Raw genomic sequence first — 18499 nt, 5'->3', positions numbered from 1 at the left:
TGCTGCCATCCCCCCAGTGCCACTCTTGCCTTGTGGAGATCCCTGAGTGCCTCTATCCCCTTGTGGAGACCCCCCAGTGCCACCCTCCCCTCATGGAGGGAGGGTGGAACTGGACGGTCTCTAAGGTCCCTCCAACCCAAACCATCTGTAATTCTATGACTGTGGTTGCTGAAAGGACAATACCCACAAGGGGAAGATTCTGCTGCAGCAGCTGGTGAAATTTCCTGTATAAAGGGGAGACCCTGCCAGAGCAACTGGTGACATTTCCTGTATAAATATTGATGAGCCCAGCGGGTAAAGGAGCTCAGAAGCTGCCCAACCAAGTACCCCGGGATGTACCCCATGGCTGCAGGTCCCTCCGGGCAACACCTCCCCACCGCCCTCACAGACTCACACGGACGTGTCCAGCAGGCTCCTCTTTATTACAGCCTTGCCAATGCACATAGAGAAAATGTACCATACAAACCCCATGGGCTTCACATCTAGAAACCCTTTTGTTTCATGTCTTATGCAGAGGCTTTTTTTATTTCTCTTAATGTCTTTCTTAAATTCAAGCTAGTAAATAACAGAGCTTCACCACTGTCCTGTCATCAACAGCATCTAAACATTATGGTGACACTGCTCAGAACTGGTATGGGCAGGACAGGCTGAATTCCAGCCTTGAATTCTGCCTTAAGCAGTGTTATCACTGCTGGCATAATGTGAAACTGAGGAGTTTGAGGAATTATTTTTTTTTTAATCCCCAGAAATGTTCCTATTCAGAGAAGACACAAACATAACATAAGCAATACAAAAATATTTTGGAAATAAACTGTAAAGTCTACAAGACAGAGACTGAAAATCAACTAAACCTTAACTCTCCTTTGGTTGCTTTCACAAAGAGCTTTGGAAAAGATCCTACTTTCAGTTTTGAACCAGGGAAAAGTCCCATATAAAAACGTTCTACATTTCTCCCTTTGCACAGCTTGACAAAGGAAATCATGTCCTAGGGACACAGCAAGCCAGCATGATGTTTCATATCATGGGACTGCTTTTCCCACTTAGTTCATTCATGTTGGATAAGAAGAGGTAATTTTCAGACATTAAATTTAGATTAAGTCATGACTGGTAGGAAAACCACTTGATCTCATTATAAATATGCCTTGACCTAAGTGAAACAATTAGAGGATAAAATAATTCTTAAAAGTCTAATAGTCTGTTTTTATAGAATATGCTGTAGTGGGAGATAGTGAACAGATAATGAGATATTAGGTTTCTCAGACTCAAAAGGATTACACAAAATAAAGCAAACCTAATCTTTTAAGAGATCATTCCCTAAAACTGGGTCAAAAAATGTTGCCTTCCTTTGTCAGCAGTTATTAAAACTGAGAAAATCCTTCCTGATAAGAAAGTATTTAACAGGATTTCATAGGAGAGATAAGTACACCAGAAAACATTTAGCTATAATTAGGAATGCTCACTGATTTACTCTATTCAAACCACCAAGTGTTGGTCAAGACTTGAAAATACTTGATAAATTCACAGAGATTTTCTAAGTATGTAGTTTCCCACACAATTTTATGTTAGAAGAGCAGTATCTGAGGTGGACACAATCATCCTTTATTAAAGTCAGCCACCTCTGTGTGCTCCTTTTACCAGTGTCAGGAGGAGAAGAGGTGTTTGTGTTTCCAGGCTGAAGTTTGCTTCTGCTTCCTCGGGCGTGAAGATGAGCTCAAGGAGGTCAGATGGAACCGGCTTGGATTTGTTTCAGAAAGCCAGCGTGAAGGAGGACGAAGGGTTCCTTCCCAGGAGATGAGAATGGCAACACACCCCTAATCAGAGCACTAATGCCTTGCCTTTGGCTATTTGCTTTCTAACTGGAGGATTGGAAGCCTCTCTGCCAAGAGAGCTTGTGCAGTTTCCATCTTTGGAGGTTTTTCAAGACCCAACAGGATAAACCCCTGAGTAACTCGCCTTGGTCTCATAACTGATGTTGCTTTGAGCAGGAGGCTGGACTACAGACCTCCTTAGAACCCTTCCAACCTCAGGTATTCTGTGGTTTGACTATTTTCATCCATTTTACCTCTAACATCTTTGGCTTTCTTCAGATATCAAACTGATATCTGAAACTAGGCTTGAAAGTTCATTTGCATAAAGCATGGCCAGAAAAAAGTTGTTTAACTGCTTTATATGACTGCTTTAAAGAGTTTAACTGCTTTATATGACTGAGACATGTGACCCAGCCAGAAAAAGGTAAGAAATCTCTGTATGAGATGAAAATAATGTGAGAGCTCTTTAAAAAAAAAAAAAAAAAAAGAGAGATAAAAAAGGTGAGGAATTACAAGTCCTTTGAAATACATATCACCAGCCTGTATGTGTTTGCAAAACAAACTGGAACTGCAAAATAACTAACGAGACACGTTTAAAGCACTACAGCCTCCAGCATCCTGCATAATAAGGGCCAAAATAGCTTTTGGGCACATCCTCCCCTGGCTTGCAAGGTTATATATCGTACAGTCTAAGCTGCTCCTTCATGTCTCCTTCAGACATCTCTCCAAACGTGTCACTTTTTTCCTTCATCAGTGTGAAGATGGCAGCCAGCTGCTCTCTCTGAACCCTGTCAAGAAGAAAAGGAGAAGTAGGAGTAGCCGGTCCCCAGAAGGCACTTGGAGCAAGAACACCATGGTCAAATGAAACACGGAGCCAAACGCAGGTCACTGTACAAACCTTACTGGCTGCAGGAAATCTGCCCATGTGAGATAAGACAGAGAGAGCCTCTGGTTCTCCTTCCTCCCCTTTCCCATCTGCCCCATCATCCTGCACGTCTCTCTGCACTTCTTTCAATATGGAGATAAACCAGACTGCTTTAACATCAGCTTTGGAGTTCCTTAAGGCTTATCTATGCTCACAGTTTCAAGATAACTTGAAACTCTGTTTCTCAAGATAACTTGACATGTGGAATTTCATAAGACCAGCATGTCCCAATTTAGCAGACTCCACAATGAACCTGGATTAAGATTCAACAGCAGTGAATGAGAGTATGTAGATACAGAGTAATTCAGGAATAGCTATTAAATTCGAAATGCATATCCCACCTTAAAGCTAGAGACCAGACTACCTCTCAGTGTGGACATGACTTTAATCAGCCAGTGGAAAATTCGAAATGCATATCCCACCTTAAAACTAGAGACCAGACTGCCTCTCAGTGTGGACATGACTTTAATCAACCAGTGGAAAATAAGATCACAGATAGGAATTTGCTTGGATTCAAGTTTGTCTGCCAGTGGTAAATGGTGAGATGGACCCAGGCAGCCAGTCCAGCAATGAGGTGACCCCAGTGTGGGCAGAGGCTGACCAGTGGACCACCCAGATTTCCTTAGTAGATGATTAACACCTGTTTCCCCATAGCAGAGAATATCTTGATTTTTCCCTACCCTGAAGCAGTTAAGCATTTTACACAAAGATTGATATCTGTGACAGGGCTTTATTTGTGGAAGCTTTATAGGAGGGCTTATACTGGTCATACACCTACTTGTCATCATTCAGGGATATAGGAGGGTGGGCAGCACAGGAGTGTCATTTGCTCACAAGTAGCTCATGAACTGATGTAACTGTCTACAAAATCCTCTTTTGGGTTAAAATGATTGTGCACATGGCTCCAGGCAGGGCTGGCTGTGGACTGGTACGTTCCCACTGCTGGACTCCTACCTGACTGAGGTCACATTGCTGTATTGCCCAACCCATCTTGTACCCGACTCTCCTGTGTGAGATTAAAAGAACTAATGAGGTTGTGATGCTTTACAGCTGTAACAAGGGAGAAACTTTCTATTACATTCTATTACTTCAAGGCTTATTTTGCCTCTGCATGAGCGTGGGGCCAGAATTCAGTGACAGCTTAGAGCACAGATCTGCCACAATCCCAGCTCCTCCTGCTTGTTTAGCATCTTTAGACCTCCCGTGGGCTAGAAAGACAAAATCTGGCATTTGCTTCCACGTGGTCATCCTTTCAAGAGTCCTCCTTCCTGCCACAGCCAGCTTCCCACATCGGACTTTAAACCGTTTAATTAATCCATTTAAATACACGCCACTAGATAACCTGGGGTAGTCTTCCTGCAAGGCCAGTGTGGAGAAGCTATCAGCTGTTCCACTCACAGGAGAGGTAGTAATAACTATTGACAGGCAAACCCAGGACACAGTCTTTGCTTGGAAGGAAGGACAGCATCAACCCACGAGCAGCAACCAGCCCATGAACAAGATCAGTGGAAGGAGACAGGAGTGAGTAGAGGAACCTTTTTCATGTGCTGAACTCCTGCTCTGTGTTTTTCCCTCTCCTGGGCTAAGCCCCAGCAGAAGCAGAAACAACAGCCTGTCCTCTCAGCGCTGCTGAAGCAAACAGGGCAGGAAAAAAGCAGATCCTGGCTAAATCAAGCTTGTTTGCCAATTCTGTTGCAATTAAAATGCAACGGTCCTGAGGCCAAACATATCCCGATAATGATGTGGGATCTTTCAGTTATGAAAGCCTGGATTTGTCTGTCTCTTTTGTAATGTTTTGTGCTCACATGAAGAGCCGCCCTTTCCAGACGAGAGGAAGGGAAGCAGGGTCGTTAGTGATCAATATTTTATTTTAGATCACCGCTGGGCACCAGAGGGCACGTTGCCAGTCTGGTGTGGAGAAATTCGATACCCAGCCTGGCCTCCTGTGTCTGCAATGCATGCCAGCTGGGAATGCTCCACGCAGGTCTGCATCCCCCACTCGTTATTTCACAGACATCAACACTGCTGAAAGCTCCCCAAAGGCCTGTTTCCTTGTCTCCAAAATCAGGATCACAGACGGTATTCGCTCTACTCTTTTTAAGCACAACATCAATGCATTTTGGCTCTCCCCTCTATCACGACTGTGCATTTGAAAAACAGAAAAAAGAGCCGTTACTGCTGTTACTCTGTGCTACATAACCTACAACAAAGGGACAGCAAAACAAAGATAAAGAGAGGAAAGAGCCTGGGAAGGAAGAGTAAGGCATCACAAACATGAAACTGTGTTCAAAGAGGAGCTTCTCCTGTCAAAGGCGACCTTGCAAAACAACTTTGTAGTGCTCCGGGTTGGTTTTGTTTGGGTTTTTTTAATGAGTTCAGATCAAACCTACCCCGTTCACAAGTAAAATCATCCTCTCTTCCCACAAGTGCTGCCCTTAGAACTACTTGGATTCGGGAAGTCAAACAGGATTTTACTTATTGCTGACAAAACAGATTAATTAAGGATTTTCAAAGTAGCCTAATTCTTCTTGATAGGCAATTGAATTTGCATACTTAGCTCCCCTGGGCTCTTTTTAGACATTTCAGTCCAAGTCTTTTGCAAGTAACTGGGGAGGTATGTTAGAGAACTCCATTTCAAGAACTGCTTGGCACCCACATCCACAGCAGCTGAAATCCTGGGCAGAGCTCGGCACTGGGAATTGCTTTGCAGACAAACAAGACCAGAATCCTGCTGCAACAGTGTTGCTCCAGCAGAAATGAGGTAATATCCCTGATTTTCCCCCTGATCTGACTCTATTGTTAAGGAAGCCAGTGGAATCATTTACGTGGTAAAAGGCATAGGGGGGCAGAGCATACCTGTAACCTAAAATCCAGATTTTCAACACAAATCTCTTGAGAAAGAAGTTACAAGCTGCTGGAGGCAGGGAGAACAAGCACAAACCAAATAAACTATTCAAAGGTTTATTGGACCAAACAAAGGCAATTTTTACAGATTCAAGCCACTAGAATTACAGTCCTTTGTATAAGAGCCACCATCAGATACAAAATGAACAAACAAAACAAACAAAAGTAAAAAATACTCAGACAGCCATTTGAGTTGAAGAAATAGGTTGGCTTGCTGCCACTAGCAAAAAATCTGGACTCAGCTATAGACTTTGCTGGATGTACATATTGCCATGTAACTGAAACACAACGTATATAAGGCATTCTTTGCATAGTTGGGTGCTCGGGACACAGTCAGCCAGCCAGCACCGAGGGGAGACAGCGGCTGTACCAGCGGGATGTTGAAGCAGAGGGTCCAGATGTGCCTAAATTCATATGCAAACCACTGAACACGCTTGCAGTTGTCGGCTGGGAAGGGGCAGCCCAGCCTCTTCTAAAGCTGAAGCCTCCTGCTGTTCTTTAAATGAGCCCTTTTACTGAGAGTCTGCCAACCCCGGGCGCTGGAAAGGACAACTGTGTACAAGGTTTCAAGTATTGTCTGCATAGGAATTAAAAAGGGAGGGGAAAAAAAAGCAGCCTGTTGGGTTTCTGATATGTTTGCAGCATTAGCCAAGAGGCTGTAGTGAAAGAGGAGCTTTGAAGGACACATCCCCACCCAGCCTGGTGTTTCTACAACACCACTAGAGGACTCAGACCCTCTTCTGTCTCTCACAAACTAGCTGGGTTTGATTTAAAACCTTCCATGTCTGAAGCAGGAATATGTGCCCAGCCAAAATAATCTGCTGTATGTGACAGTGCCAGGGGGCAATGCAGAACTCTGGCTCCCATGGACAAGCCACAGGGCTACCAAGAGAAGAGGGCACTGGAACAGCAGGCAGGCAGAGGAACGGGGAATGTGCCTCTCCCAGGACCCCCACTGTCTGATCCTGAGCCAGAGGAAACCCCTGATGCCACAGCTACCTCCTTGGGCCTCTCCTCTTGGGAACTGGAATAGGGAAAAGTGAGGATCCAGATATTTACAGCAGCCAAAGTGTGGTCTCCTAAACCTCTGCCACAAACAGAACAGCTAAACTATCAATCTTCAGCACTTCCCGAGTCTCCTGAACACCTACAGAATCAGGTCTCTGCTAAAATAACTACAGAAGCAAGATTTGAGTCAGTCCAGTCTGCCATACCTCATGTGGACCCCCCTTTGTCCCTCCACCCCTCAGAGTAAAGCAGCTTTGTACAACATTTGAAATCACAGGGAGTTCCCACCCCCCAGAAATAAAGAGGAGTTTGGCCCCAGGACAAAACAACTTGAGAGTCTGGTACAAGATCCAGGCTGGTCTGGGAGAAGAGCTATGGTTTGCCCACCCCAGGAAAGGAACAACACAGATTTCATGGCCTAATACGTGGTAAGGAACACAATAGACTCGCTGCATATTTAGTGTTCACTTCGGGTTCTGTTTGGGGGAGAGGGAGGAAGGTTCATCCCAGCCCCCCAGACACAACTCAAGTCACTGCTTGGGCCCAGCCCCAGTCCATGGAGCCACACAACAGGATCTCCTCAAACTTGACACCATGGGAGGTTTTTGAAGAACTCAACTTCAGACCAAGAGGGGATCCCAAGTTTTGAGGGTTTATGGATTTCTCTTATGGGCGTGTTTGGTTGGTTTTGGTATTTCTCTCAAGCCTTTAAGGATGCCAAGGGATGCCTTTAGGAGGAGGCTAGGGACAACTTCATATAGTCTTCAGGTCTGCAAAGAGAAACAGGGAGAGAAATCATTTCAGTCATTTCACCCCTCAGCTTGGTTCATTATTATTCACATAAACGAGCAGGTGGAACACTCAGTGTGTGTGTGTGTGTGTTGGGGGGAAGGCAAGGCAACTTCCCCCCTCAGGGCAGAACAAGGCACTGTTTGCAAACATCATGCTTCTAAGAAGGATTTTGCTTCAAAGTCACCTGCAGCAGGATAGTCGAAACCCAATCAGAAGTGTAAATCCTCTTGTTCTGGCACCAACCTAAGTTACAACCCTTCTGACCTACTAATGAGAGCTGGAGAAGCCCAACTAATTGGAAGCTTTCATTAGCTGCCTCACCATCCTGTGCAGAGCCTCCCGGGGCTGCTGGCACCCTTGTCCAGCCCAGATTCCTCTTCCCACCTGCAGCCATACGAGCCAGGAAGGAGTACTAGTTTCTCAAGGCAGTGTCGACCCTTCTCAATCTTCTCATGGATGTGTCTGTTCAAGGGAAGGAGGTAAAAACCCCAGACTCTCTGCAGGTCACGAGGCTTCCTTTTGTTGGGAAGCTCTCCCAGTATCCCAGGGAAGGAGGGTGAGATGATTAGATGTGTTTTATGTAGGGGGACATCCAGGCACTCCCTCAAGGTCTTGCAGCATGTTGTTGACAGAGCCAGGGCTAGAAAATGTGGTCTCAGCTTGAACCTTTCACTCTGCCCTTACTGCCCCAGTGTCTCTCATGGATCAATGCTCCACAACAGGGAACACCCAACAGAAGGCTGGGCAGCTGCCCATGGACAGAGACCTGCACTGAGGTGGAGGGAAGCTACAGCACACATTACCTGGGCACTTACAAACACACACAGATGCACTCCAGCCTAATTCCTCCTGAATTCAATCGGGTTCATTGTCCATGACCCCTTTACCTCATTTAAAAGTCACCCACTCCTGCCATCCAGGAAGTAACAGCCTCATTTCTTCCTCTTTTCTTCTGCAAACCCTTCCCTTCTCCAGCAGCCTCGCCAGCACAGGCGGTGACCCGGATCCCGGGCGGGAGATGCCGGGTGAAGCATCACGCGGGACCGCGGTTACTCGAGCGACGCTGGGGAGGCTCAGTGGCCAGACCATTAGGACAAAGCAAGGAAATTCTCCGGGGTGGATAATCGCTCCGCAGGATCCGCGGTGCCGAGGACCGGATCATCCCGCTCAAGTCACGCGAGCATAATCAGATTTCACGTGTGAGGGCATAAGCTCGTTGCCACGGGGCCCCAGGAGGGGAGGTCCCCTCCAGCCCACCGCAGCTGGAGCAGGGAGGGATGGAGGATGTCAGACCGTCTCAGTGGTAACCCCTCACAGGAATACTCACCTCCAGGACAGGGCCAGGCTGGCAGCTGGGGTGAGAAGACCTCAAAACAAGCATGGCCTTAATGGAGGATGTCCATCAGAGCCATAAATTCCCACCTGCACAACAGGGATACCCCTTTCTGCTCCTGGAGAAAGCTGTGAGGGGGATTAGACTAAAGAGCACAAGGCAGCCCCTCACTGGGACATTGGGGCCATATAACACCCCAGACTGAGAAGCTCTGGCATTGCTGCCACAGAACCTGAAAGTCTTAATTAACTTGGGATGGAGGCTCAGAGATTTGAGCCACTGCTTATCCTTGGCTCTTCTCTCCTTTCCATTCTCCTTGGATCAGCATGCTTTCCCCCAGCAGCATATCAAGCAAACCAGGTTAGGGTCTTCTTTTGCCAGAAGCTGTATCCTTTCTTCAGATATAGATTATCCAAATATCTGCTCTGGCCCAAGCTCAGGCCCAAGTCGCTGAATCATATGATCTGTCAGCTGGACATGGTTCTATGTAAGGAACAGCTGGAGAACAAGGAGCCCAGACAAAAGCAGGTCCTGGAATATGAGGGTGGCTCAGGGACTGAAGATCTCAAAGACCATGCTTTTCCTGAAGCATGGAAACTGCAAGTCCTTCTGGTGGCATCAGAAGCATTCCCCACACTCCAGCTCAGCCATGGCATTGGCACAGGGGTTCTTGCTTTTGAGAGCAGACCTCACTGACAAACTGGCATTCCCACATGCATTTATTTCTTGTGTGCAAGTCTGCAGCAGATCAGGAAATCCTGTAGCCAATCCATAACCTATAGCTTTCTAAAGGAGTCCTGAGTCACTCTGAGAAGATTCCATAGCATCTTGCTGTAACCACCTCTGGCATGTGCCCTTTTTAGAAGTTTCACTTAGAAAGCTGATTTTCAGAAGAATGGAGCATTCCCAACTCCTTTCCTTGGCTTAGCTTGTCAGGACCATCAGCTGTCTGAAATCCTGGCAATCTGGCTTCAGACTCTTCACACTCCAAACAAACTAGGACCGACCCTTGAGGATCAAGATCAAGTGAAGAAAGGCCCTGAGTGCTGGGCAGACCTGGCAATGGATGGTCAAGCTCTCCCCAGGCAGTTCTCTCCCATCTCACTGCTGGGGTTGGTCCCATCATCCCTGTCCCTGTTTCTTTACCATGGGGACAGCTACCATCTCATTTCTGGTAGTGAACATAACCCACTCTTCTCTAGGATCAAGATATCACAGGAAGAATAAGAGGAATGACATATTAAATCTAAGCTTTCTTGGTGGTCCCATAAGCAGAGACCAGTTCCTTCAGCCAATCAGTAAAACACAAAGAGAGGATTTAAATGCTGAACAGGGAGACAGTGCTTAGACAAGAGAAGAGCAGGAGAGTGAAAACTACCAAAAGGAGCTTCTATCAACACAAATCTGATATTCCTCCAGTGGGACAGAGAAGTTGAAAGGTGCATTTGACATTGGACAATACCTCAGGAACACCAGTGGGGGCTGCTGGAGCTGGTATGACCAGGGAGCACAAGTCACACAGCCATTAGGACAGAGGCTGTTGAGGAGTCAGTGGGGTCAGGGGCTGTGTCACCCCCCACGCAGACCTTGCCCACCACTGTTTCAAGGCAGAAACCTCCCACATTTCCCAGCCACAGCAGCAACAGCCAAGAAGGCCAGAGCACAGCCAGGAAGGTGGCTCAGGCTTCTGACCAGCTCAGCCAAGAGGCCATGACCACCTCCACAAATCGTGTGCCCATTCCCTTGCAACACTCCTGACCCCCCAGCCAACACCAGAGCAGTGGGAAAAGCCATGGATGGGCCAGCCTGCATTTTCCTCTGGTGTTTGTACTCCAGCTTGCCGCCTACCAGTTTGCTCCCAGCCTGGTGTGATATCCCGATTCCCCATAGCCCTCAGTCTCTCCTGGCTGCAGAGGAGCTGCAGGGGAGGCAGAGCCAGGCTCCCAGTGAATTAGCAGGCAGAGAACAGCCAGCTGCCCATGCTGCATGGGGTTAAGCAGAAGCAGATGAAGAAAAGTTGTGAGCGCTGGGTGAGGGAGACACAGAGAAGCAGCCACAAGCTACAACAATTCAGGACCTGAGCCAGAAGAAAACACCCAGGAGCTCCAGCAGAGTTGCTGTCTGAACTGAAATCTCATGCCAAGGCAGGGTCAGAGACTCTCACGCTGCAAAGCCTATGGGGGAGTTTGCAAAGGTTTCCTCTCTGGGACAGGAGGAGGAGAAGGGGAAGGGGCTTCCTGGCCTCCCTTTCCCTGGCTTTCCAAGGGAGGCATCCTGAGTTCCTCAGTTTTTAAAGCTGCTGGGGATTCATGACTCAGTCATGACTATAAATACGGCCAGAGCTCCAGTCCATTGACATCTCATAGGTCAGAGGACATTTTCCCTTGGGATATGGTGTAGGCAGAGAACAGCACCAGGCCACCAGCAGACTCCCTCCTTGTACAAGTGGAGCTTGGGACCTATGGAGGGAGTGTCAGAGCAGGAGGACCTCAGCAGGAACCCCTAAACACACAGTGCCCGTTCCTACAAGAGGCAGGTGGAAGGGAAAACCTCATGCACTGGGTGTTTGTGGCTGAAAGCAGCCTTGCCTGTGGTGGGGCCATCCCCACGGCTGGTGGCTGCATGAAGCAGTGGCCAGCCTGACCTGCAGAGTCCCACAGCCCTGGGCTCTGCAGTCCCTTGCTGCTCCCTTCCCCTTGCTGCTGCTCCTCTTCCCTCAGCCCGGGACGACTATCGTGCTGCAGAAGATGAGAAGCAAACAAATAATAAAACCCCAATAAAAGCCCAAACTTACCAGCTTCCCTCATCCATAAGAAGCACCATGCTGGACAGGACAGGACAGGACAACAAAGCCACTGGGTAGGGGGAAGGTTAGCAAAAGAGAAGGAAGGAGATAGAGGCCCAGATTTCATGCCATACAGAGAGGGGAGCAAGCAAGTGAGCCAGGGTTATGTGATGGCAATGCAGGGGGTGGACAGGGACAGATGCCAATGGACAGCTCTCCCCAAATGCAACCTCCTCCAGCCCTGTCCACCCACTTATTTTTGGAGGGCCAGTAGTGGAGATGTTTGAAATAGGTCGAAGTCTGTCAACACAGTCATTAAACCCCTGCAGCTGTTTCCTGCCCTTGTGAGCTCCAGTTGTCATCACCAGCATTGTCTCATTCAAAAATGAACTTCAGCACAGTTGTATCTCAAGTCACAGCTGCATCCCCACTTTGATCCAGGATGCCTGGCAGAGCAGGGAATGGTCTCTCCTCCACTCCCTAGAGCCAGGGTCTGCCCAGGGCACCCTGCCTTGCTGAAACTCCAGGATCCAAGCGCAGTTTTATTCAGTGCCTTGTAACCAAGAGGCACTCTGAAACCACCTGAGGAGGAGACAGGTTTCCATTGCTAAGCTACCACCAAGAAAAGGGATGAGAGTGAGATTTACAGCCATCCAATTCCCCTTGCATGAATCCAAACTTGCAGTAGAACCCTAGGCTTAAACCCAGTCTGTATTAAAGCAGTGTCACCTCAACCCATCCACGGCTGGCCAGGAAGTGAGAAGGGAGGACTGAGAGGCAGGAGGAGAGTTTGCTCCTAGAATGGGTCACCTGGCTGTGGGAACTGAGCCCATTAGCCAGGGAAACTGGGCAGCCATCCCTACCTTCTCCTTGGTCTTACAGAGGCTGACTGTGGTCTGGGGGAATCCCCTGCTCCATCCATGAGTGCCCTGCCAACAGCAGAGCGTGTCTGAGCAGTTTGGTGCCGTTCACTCAGACCCTGTTCAAGGGGTCTGTAACGGTGCCCTAGCCAAGGCCCCATGGGGCAACTTCTGGCTCTTCACTCCCACCTCTCCCTCAATCCCCGAAACTAGACAGAGGACAGAGAGGTGAGACCTTTCCACAGCCTGTCAGTTGGGATCTGCTCTCCTTGCTCCAGCCAACACACCTAGTCAATACTGACAAGGACAGAGCACAGATGGCTCAAACCCTCGGCATCACCGAGGCCAGCCAGGGCTTGGCTGGGACCTGCTCTGCCTCATGGAAAGAGTGAACTGAAAGCAGAGACCCAAGGGGATGGTTTCTCCTCATTGTTTTCTCTTTTACTATGAGTGGAGCCTTGTTGCAGCTGTCAATGCTCAGCAGAGCCCTGACCATACTCATTTCTAACTAAAAAAAAAACCCACTAACCTCTTTCAACCTTAAGGGAGGTTTCAAGAGCAGCTGGCAGTGACCATTCCAATCTATCCATGAGGCCCAGGCCCTGGCAGTGACCATTCCAATCTATTCATGAGGCCCAGGCCCTGAAGGCACACTGGGGAGCCCTTCCTCTTGCTCCCTCACCCACACGAGGTGCCCAGCCAGGACAGCAATACCCAACAGCCAGCACTTGGGGGCTGTGTCTCCCACCTACAACCTCAGCCCTGCCTGAGCAGGGGCAGCTGCACCACCACAACTCATATCTCCTGAACTAGAGCTTTGCACCATGGCAGCTACAGGATGGCCAAAAGCCTCAGGTGCAGAAGAGAAGGATTAGGGAAATACACTGTGCTGCCTTGACCAAGGGCTGCATCCTTCCCCTGCACTCTTCCCCTTCCTGCTCAGACTGTTTTTCTCCCCCAGGGGAGCAAAGGCTACGTGCTTCTGTTCTAGAAGTACTGGTGACCCACCAGGTGTGATCAAGCACAGCCACTACCCCAGCAGATGTATTTGCCAACTGGATTTACTATTCTCCTCCCTCACTGAGCACTCCCTTTATTTTTTAAGACCAGAAGCAGGAAATTGCATCACTCGGTAAAGGTCACATTCCTTCCCCTTTTAGTCCAGATTTAGCACCAGTTTGAAACCACAAGACTCAAGTGAATACCAGGGAGGACAACCACAACTTCTGCAGGGATGCAGGTTAGAACAGAAGTGGGGTTTTTGGTTAAATAGCCAAATCTATTGCATGTCCATACTCTCCTGTCTGAATCCTATAGCTCCTCCCAGAACAGAAAAGAAATACTTTCAATGGCATCTCCAAAAACAAAGAATCCCAAAATTCAGACTTGTGGTCTACTGATCAACACAACAAGTAGCCTCAAGGGAATCTGGGGGTACCACTTGCATTTTTGGAATGTTGCTTACAAGATGCTTCACATGGGAACCTGTTGGTCCGTGGGAAAACTGGAGGAGTGGCAGGGCTAAAAGCAAACACTAAATCTGTTTCAACTTTGGTAACACACCTTAGGACTAACCGCCCACTCAGTAGCCCAAATTTTCTAAATCAGTAAAAAGAAGTGTTTGTGGGATATCCAGCTTCAGGCATCCAAGATGGAAGAGGTGATCATCCCAATGTGAGAGCCCTCATTTCCCCTGGAGTGCTCATGGAAAGTGAGATGGAAGCAGAGAGGAGCAGGCTCATTAATCTGTTATGAGGAGGGAAGGGGAGGGACATGGGGAGGGAGGTGGGACAGGCAACCAACTGCAGCTCAGGAACAAACCCTCCCCTGGAAAATAAGACCCAAAACAAAGCAAAAAAAAAAAAAAATTGCAAACCAACACATGAGCAGATGTTACCAGTGGTACCACTACTTCTAAGTAGCAGCATTTCCTTACCAAAAAGATTTGCAAGAATGTTTGTGGCCGAGGACCTAAGGTACTTGCTACAGAGATGTGAGATCAGAGGTCAGCTCAATCCTGCAACATAAAGGCGGCAAACCTGGGTCACAGCAGGTCAGCAGCACAGTCGGGGTGCATGGAATGGGGGATAGGGATGGAAGGACAAGGAGAAGGATGCAGGACAAGGCTGAGCCACTGCGCTCAGCTCGCCCAGGAGCTTACCTGGCAGCAGCCCTGCCCCCTTGCACCGCCTGCGAGGCCTGCAATGAAAAGCTGCTGATGCCGCAGTGAAGATTTGAGGGGGGGAAAAGTAAGCCAGCAACAAAGCAAGACAAAAAAAAAATTCACACAGCTGCCTTAAAGAAATGAACAACACAAATATGGAAGAGAAGAAAACAAAGGAGCAGTAGGAAAAACACATCTGCCAATGGCCCTCGGTGTGGAAGGCTGTCGAGAGCCTCCAAGGGACCCGAAGCCCAGGCACTGTCCATCAGTTCTAGGTGCACTGTCCTGCCCTGGGAATGCTCCAAACAGACATGACCAGCGATGCCTGGGAGATGCTGTGTGCCCAGGACAGGTCCATCACCCCCTGGAGCCTGTTCCACAGTCCTGAGTACAAAACCCCCATCCCACTGCTGTCCATGGGCAATGTCCTCTCAGTGTCCCCAGGGGACAGCAGGGCCATTTGTTGCCACAGAGGAACCAGCCCAAGGACCTGCAGGTCTTCTGGCCCTGAAACCTGAGCAGCCATTGCTCAGCTGGTTTGGATGGAGCTGCTGGTGCAAAGAGTTTGAATTTGCCAGCTGCAGGTATGCTTTTCCATTGGTGTTTAGCAGGATCCTGAAAAGTAATTGCCATTGAGCCCCATGGGTATCTCTGACCTTCACTCAGTTCATTCCACCACCTCCCTCCCAGGTGAAAAATACAGTGACACTAACAGCCCTGCTCAGTGTTTTACAGGGTGAGGGCTTCAGGCACAACAAAGATATAACAAAAGAAAGAAAACAGACTTTTTTCCTGATGTCACCAATGCAGAATCATTTCTGCTGCTGGCCCCAGAGCAGGGCAGCTCTCTGGATTTACTCTGCCTACCACAATACCCTGCTCACACCACAGAGATAAACCTCAGCCAGCCCAGCTGCTGGCATCACAGAGATGATTCACAAGGGCCTCGAGGCAAGGTAGGACATGCCTAAGCCAGGGGAGAGGTGTGATCCCTCATCTTTGCCTTCTCCACTGCTCTCAAGTTTCCTCTTGGTTTTTACACCAGGCCAGCTGTGGTGGTAGACCACGATATGACAGGCAAGGGGTGACAAATGCCCCTAAATCATTCTGGGAGGTGCACACCACTGGGAGGAGAATTGAGTCCAACAGCCCTTGTTGAGTCACCACTGGGAAATCAGTTCCTTGGAGTTCACCCAAGAGGGAAGGGCTGTGAGCTGCAGACATCTGTAAGGGAGCCCTCAGCTGTGGGGTTATTCCCTGGTATAGGCTGGGAAATCTTGAGCCAGAAAGCTTGATTTCTGTAACAGGACAGGTTCTTCCTTTCTTCATACAGGGCTCAGGAGGACACTTCAGGAAAAAGTCTGACATGGACAATCCTCCATCTCTACTGGGCCCACTACATGGCAAATCCTCAGCACTTAGAGCTGAGGAGGCAGCCCTGGTGCCTTCCAGTGTCAGCCCCATCTCAGGGAGCTCTAAAGCCTCACACTCACTGTCTGCTCCAGTATTTCTGAGCTGTGCCCATGTCCTTGGTTTGGAGAACACCCACAGGGCAAAGGGAGGGGAAGTAGCTACAGATCAGGTCCTCAACAGATATAAATCAACACAGTACTAACGGGATCAGGAGAACTACAGCAGTTGCATCAGCTGGAAAATTTGGTCTAAGCATCCAGAGAAGCTTGAACAGCTCTAAAAGTAATACAGGTCCACAGTGTCTCCATCTCCTAAATCAGTGTGACTTCATTTGTTCTCTTGTCTTCCTGGGTGGGAGAGGTCTGGAACACTGGTGCTCTGAGACACTGAGCCTAAGACTACCAGGGCAGTATGGGGGGAGAGAGGTCTGAGCACACCCAGCTTGCTCCAAGGGCAAGTCATTCTGGTGGGCTTGGGCAAGAAGAAAAAGGAAACTCAACTTACCTTTGTTCTTCCTCGAGTTCCTCTTTGGACATCATTGACTTGTACTGGTTTCCCCTCAGCTTTCCAGGACTGTATTTAAAAGAGAATTTCCCATCTGCAGCTGGAGGGGGGAGACAAAAAAGAGCAAGAGATCTGTGAACCAGAGACCTCCCCAGAGCACAACCAACAGCGGTGGGGCTGTTCCCTCGGGATGCTCCCTGACCTCTGCTCCTGCAGCCCAAAGGCTGTGGCCACCCCAACACACTTCCTGAGTCGGCTCCAGTCTCCAGAAAGCCTGAGCAGAGCCAGGGAAGCAGTGTGGATTGCAGAGGAGAGCCAAGGTGCTGCTGGCCAGAGGATGGCAGGAGTCCCGGCTGCAGCCAGCACTGGCAACACTGAGGGCTGCTGCGAGCGAGCAGCCTGCTTGGAAGCAGATCCAAGTAAATCCTAAAGCACAGGAACCATATGCTATTGTTCTCCCTGGATTCAAAGCCTTGCAAGCCCATCTTGGCTTATCAAGACATGCTAATCCTGCCCTGATTAACTCCCGGCATTTTCCACTTCTCCTCTCCAGACTTGCATTCCTCCTCCCTCCCTCCCTCTCCTGTCCAGGGGCCCTTTCCCATGCTTGGGGCTCACGAATGGTGCCACGAAGAGCTGTCCCAGGCCACGTAGCCCAGCAGCTCCCTGCAGCCCTCGACAAAGCTTGTGAAGAAAGGAGATGCTGTATGGCAAATCCCAGGGCTGCAAACAGCACTGAGCCAGGGCAGCCCCAGGAGCACCAACACAGCTGGATCCAAGTCCCTCTGTCACCAGCCAAAAGACCTGAAGAGAAAACTACGGTTTCCTTCTCCAGGCCTGGTTGCTCTCCCACCCAGCTCACCAGCCCCAACCCTGTGCTAATTAGAGCACCAAAGCTCACAGACTCTGAGCCAAAGCCGATCCTTTTCCAATCGGATTTTGCTCGAGCACTATTTGCTTTTAAAAACCTCTCCCCTGCTTTATCTTCCTACAGATGGGAGGAAGCAACAGGAGGGGAGGTCAATCCAAAAGGCGGCCCAGGAGCAGCGGCTGCTTTGGGTAGTCGCCTTTTCCAGTTATCCGTGGGCTGCTTATCTGGGAGCCTTTATCTCTCAAGGACTGCAGGACTCAGCTGCTTCACATCAAGCCATCCAGCATTGCTGTTTCCACATCCACCCAGAAGCATCTGCTGCTTCCCCCAACCCTCAGAGTCCTGGGGTGCACAAAAGGAAGATGTTATTGCATTATCTGCATTATGGCCCCTCAAAACTGCACATTATGCACAAACCAGATTTCGAGGATGATACATCCCAGTACCAGCAGGACTCCAAAAGTGGTGAAAGTCCCCTGATTTCTGTGGCAGGAGAGAAAGCTCTGACTTGTATATAACCCATGGACCCATCCTCTGCTCCCAGTCACTTAGGAAGCCCCTTCCAATTCTCTCTACTGCTATCATGGGCACCACATTCATGAAAGTTTTTCCTCCTCCACTTGCCCAAATGAAAAGTACCTCACAGCCCCTCTCCTCCCTTCCTCACCCAGAAGGATTCAGCATCAGCAGCTTCCCTTCTATTTTCCAATAAACACTGCCCTTAAGGATTTTTCTCCCTGTGTCTGAGATCAGCTGCTTGATTTAGGCATTTCTCCAACCCCAAGCTCGTGCACACATTCAGCTGCTGCCAGACCCAGGGGACTGCCATGTAAAAGGCAAGTCAGAGCCTCATTTCATAGATGAGGAAACCAGAGATCTCAGAAATGAGCAGTACTAACATCCACATTTCCTCACTTCTTTACAGCTCCATTTTCCTGGTCTTGGGGAGCTTCTCTGGGAAGTCCTGGTGGGTTACTGCTCGGGTACTGATCTGGAGTGTTTCTCTAATCCCAAAATGCCATCAGAGCTCTTGGGGGAACAACAGGCAAACCCTTTCCCTACCATCACCACAAATGTCCCAACACAGGCAGCCCAATGCTCTGGTGCCTGAGCCCCAAACATTCAGCTCGGC

At 49.0% G+C, this 18499-nt stretch overlaps 2 protein-coding genes across 2 annotated transcripts in view; both read right to left on the bottom strand.

Moving 5' to 3' along the window:
• ST6GALNAC1 (ST6 N-acetylgalactosaminide alpha-2,6-sialyltransferase 1) overlaps positions 1-344 on the bottom strand; it is a 26286-nt gene extending 25942 nt beyond the window's left edge. The window contains exon 1 of the mRNA XM_029960072.1: positions 328-344. Within this exon, the coding sequence (XP_029815932.1) occupies positions 328-344 (17 nt within the window). The remainder of the gene's footprint in view (positions 1-327) is intronic.
• Positions 345-403: 59 nt separating this feature from the next.
• The window catches only part of MXRA7 (matrix remodeling associated 7), a 30399-nt gene continuing 12303 nt past the window's right edge, over positions 404-18499 (bottom strand). The window contains 2 exon segments of the mRNA XM_029960071.1: positions 404-2596; positions 16497-16596. Of these exon segments, the coding sequence (XP_029815931.1) occupies positions 2482-2596; positions 16497-16596 (215 nt within the window). The 3' untranslated portion in view covers positions 404-2481.

The sequence above is a fragment of the Manacus vitellinus genome, unplaced genomic scaffold, assembly GCF_001715985.3.
Source record: "Manacus vitellinus isolate BGI_N305 unplaced genomic scaffold, ASM171598v3 scaffold_24_pilon, whole genome shotgun sequence".
Lineage (NCBI taxonomy): Eukaryota > Metazoa > Chordata > Aves > Passeriformes > Pipridae > Manacus > Manacus vitellinus.
Note: the sequence above shows the minus strand (reverse complement) of the source record. Positions and strands in the feature narration are given on the sequence as shown.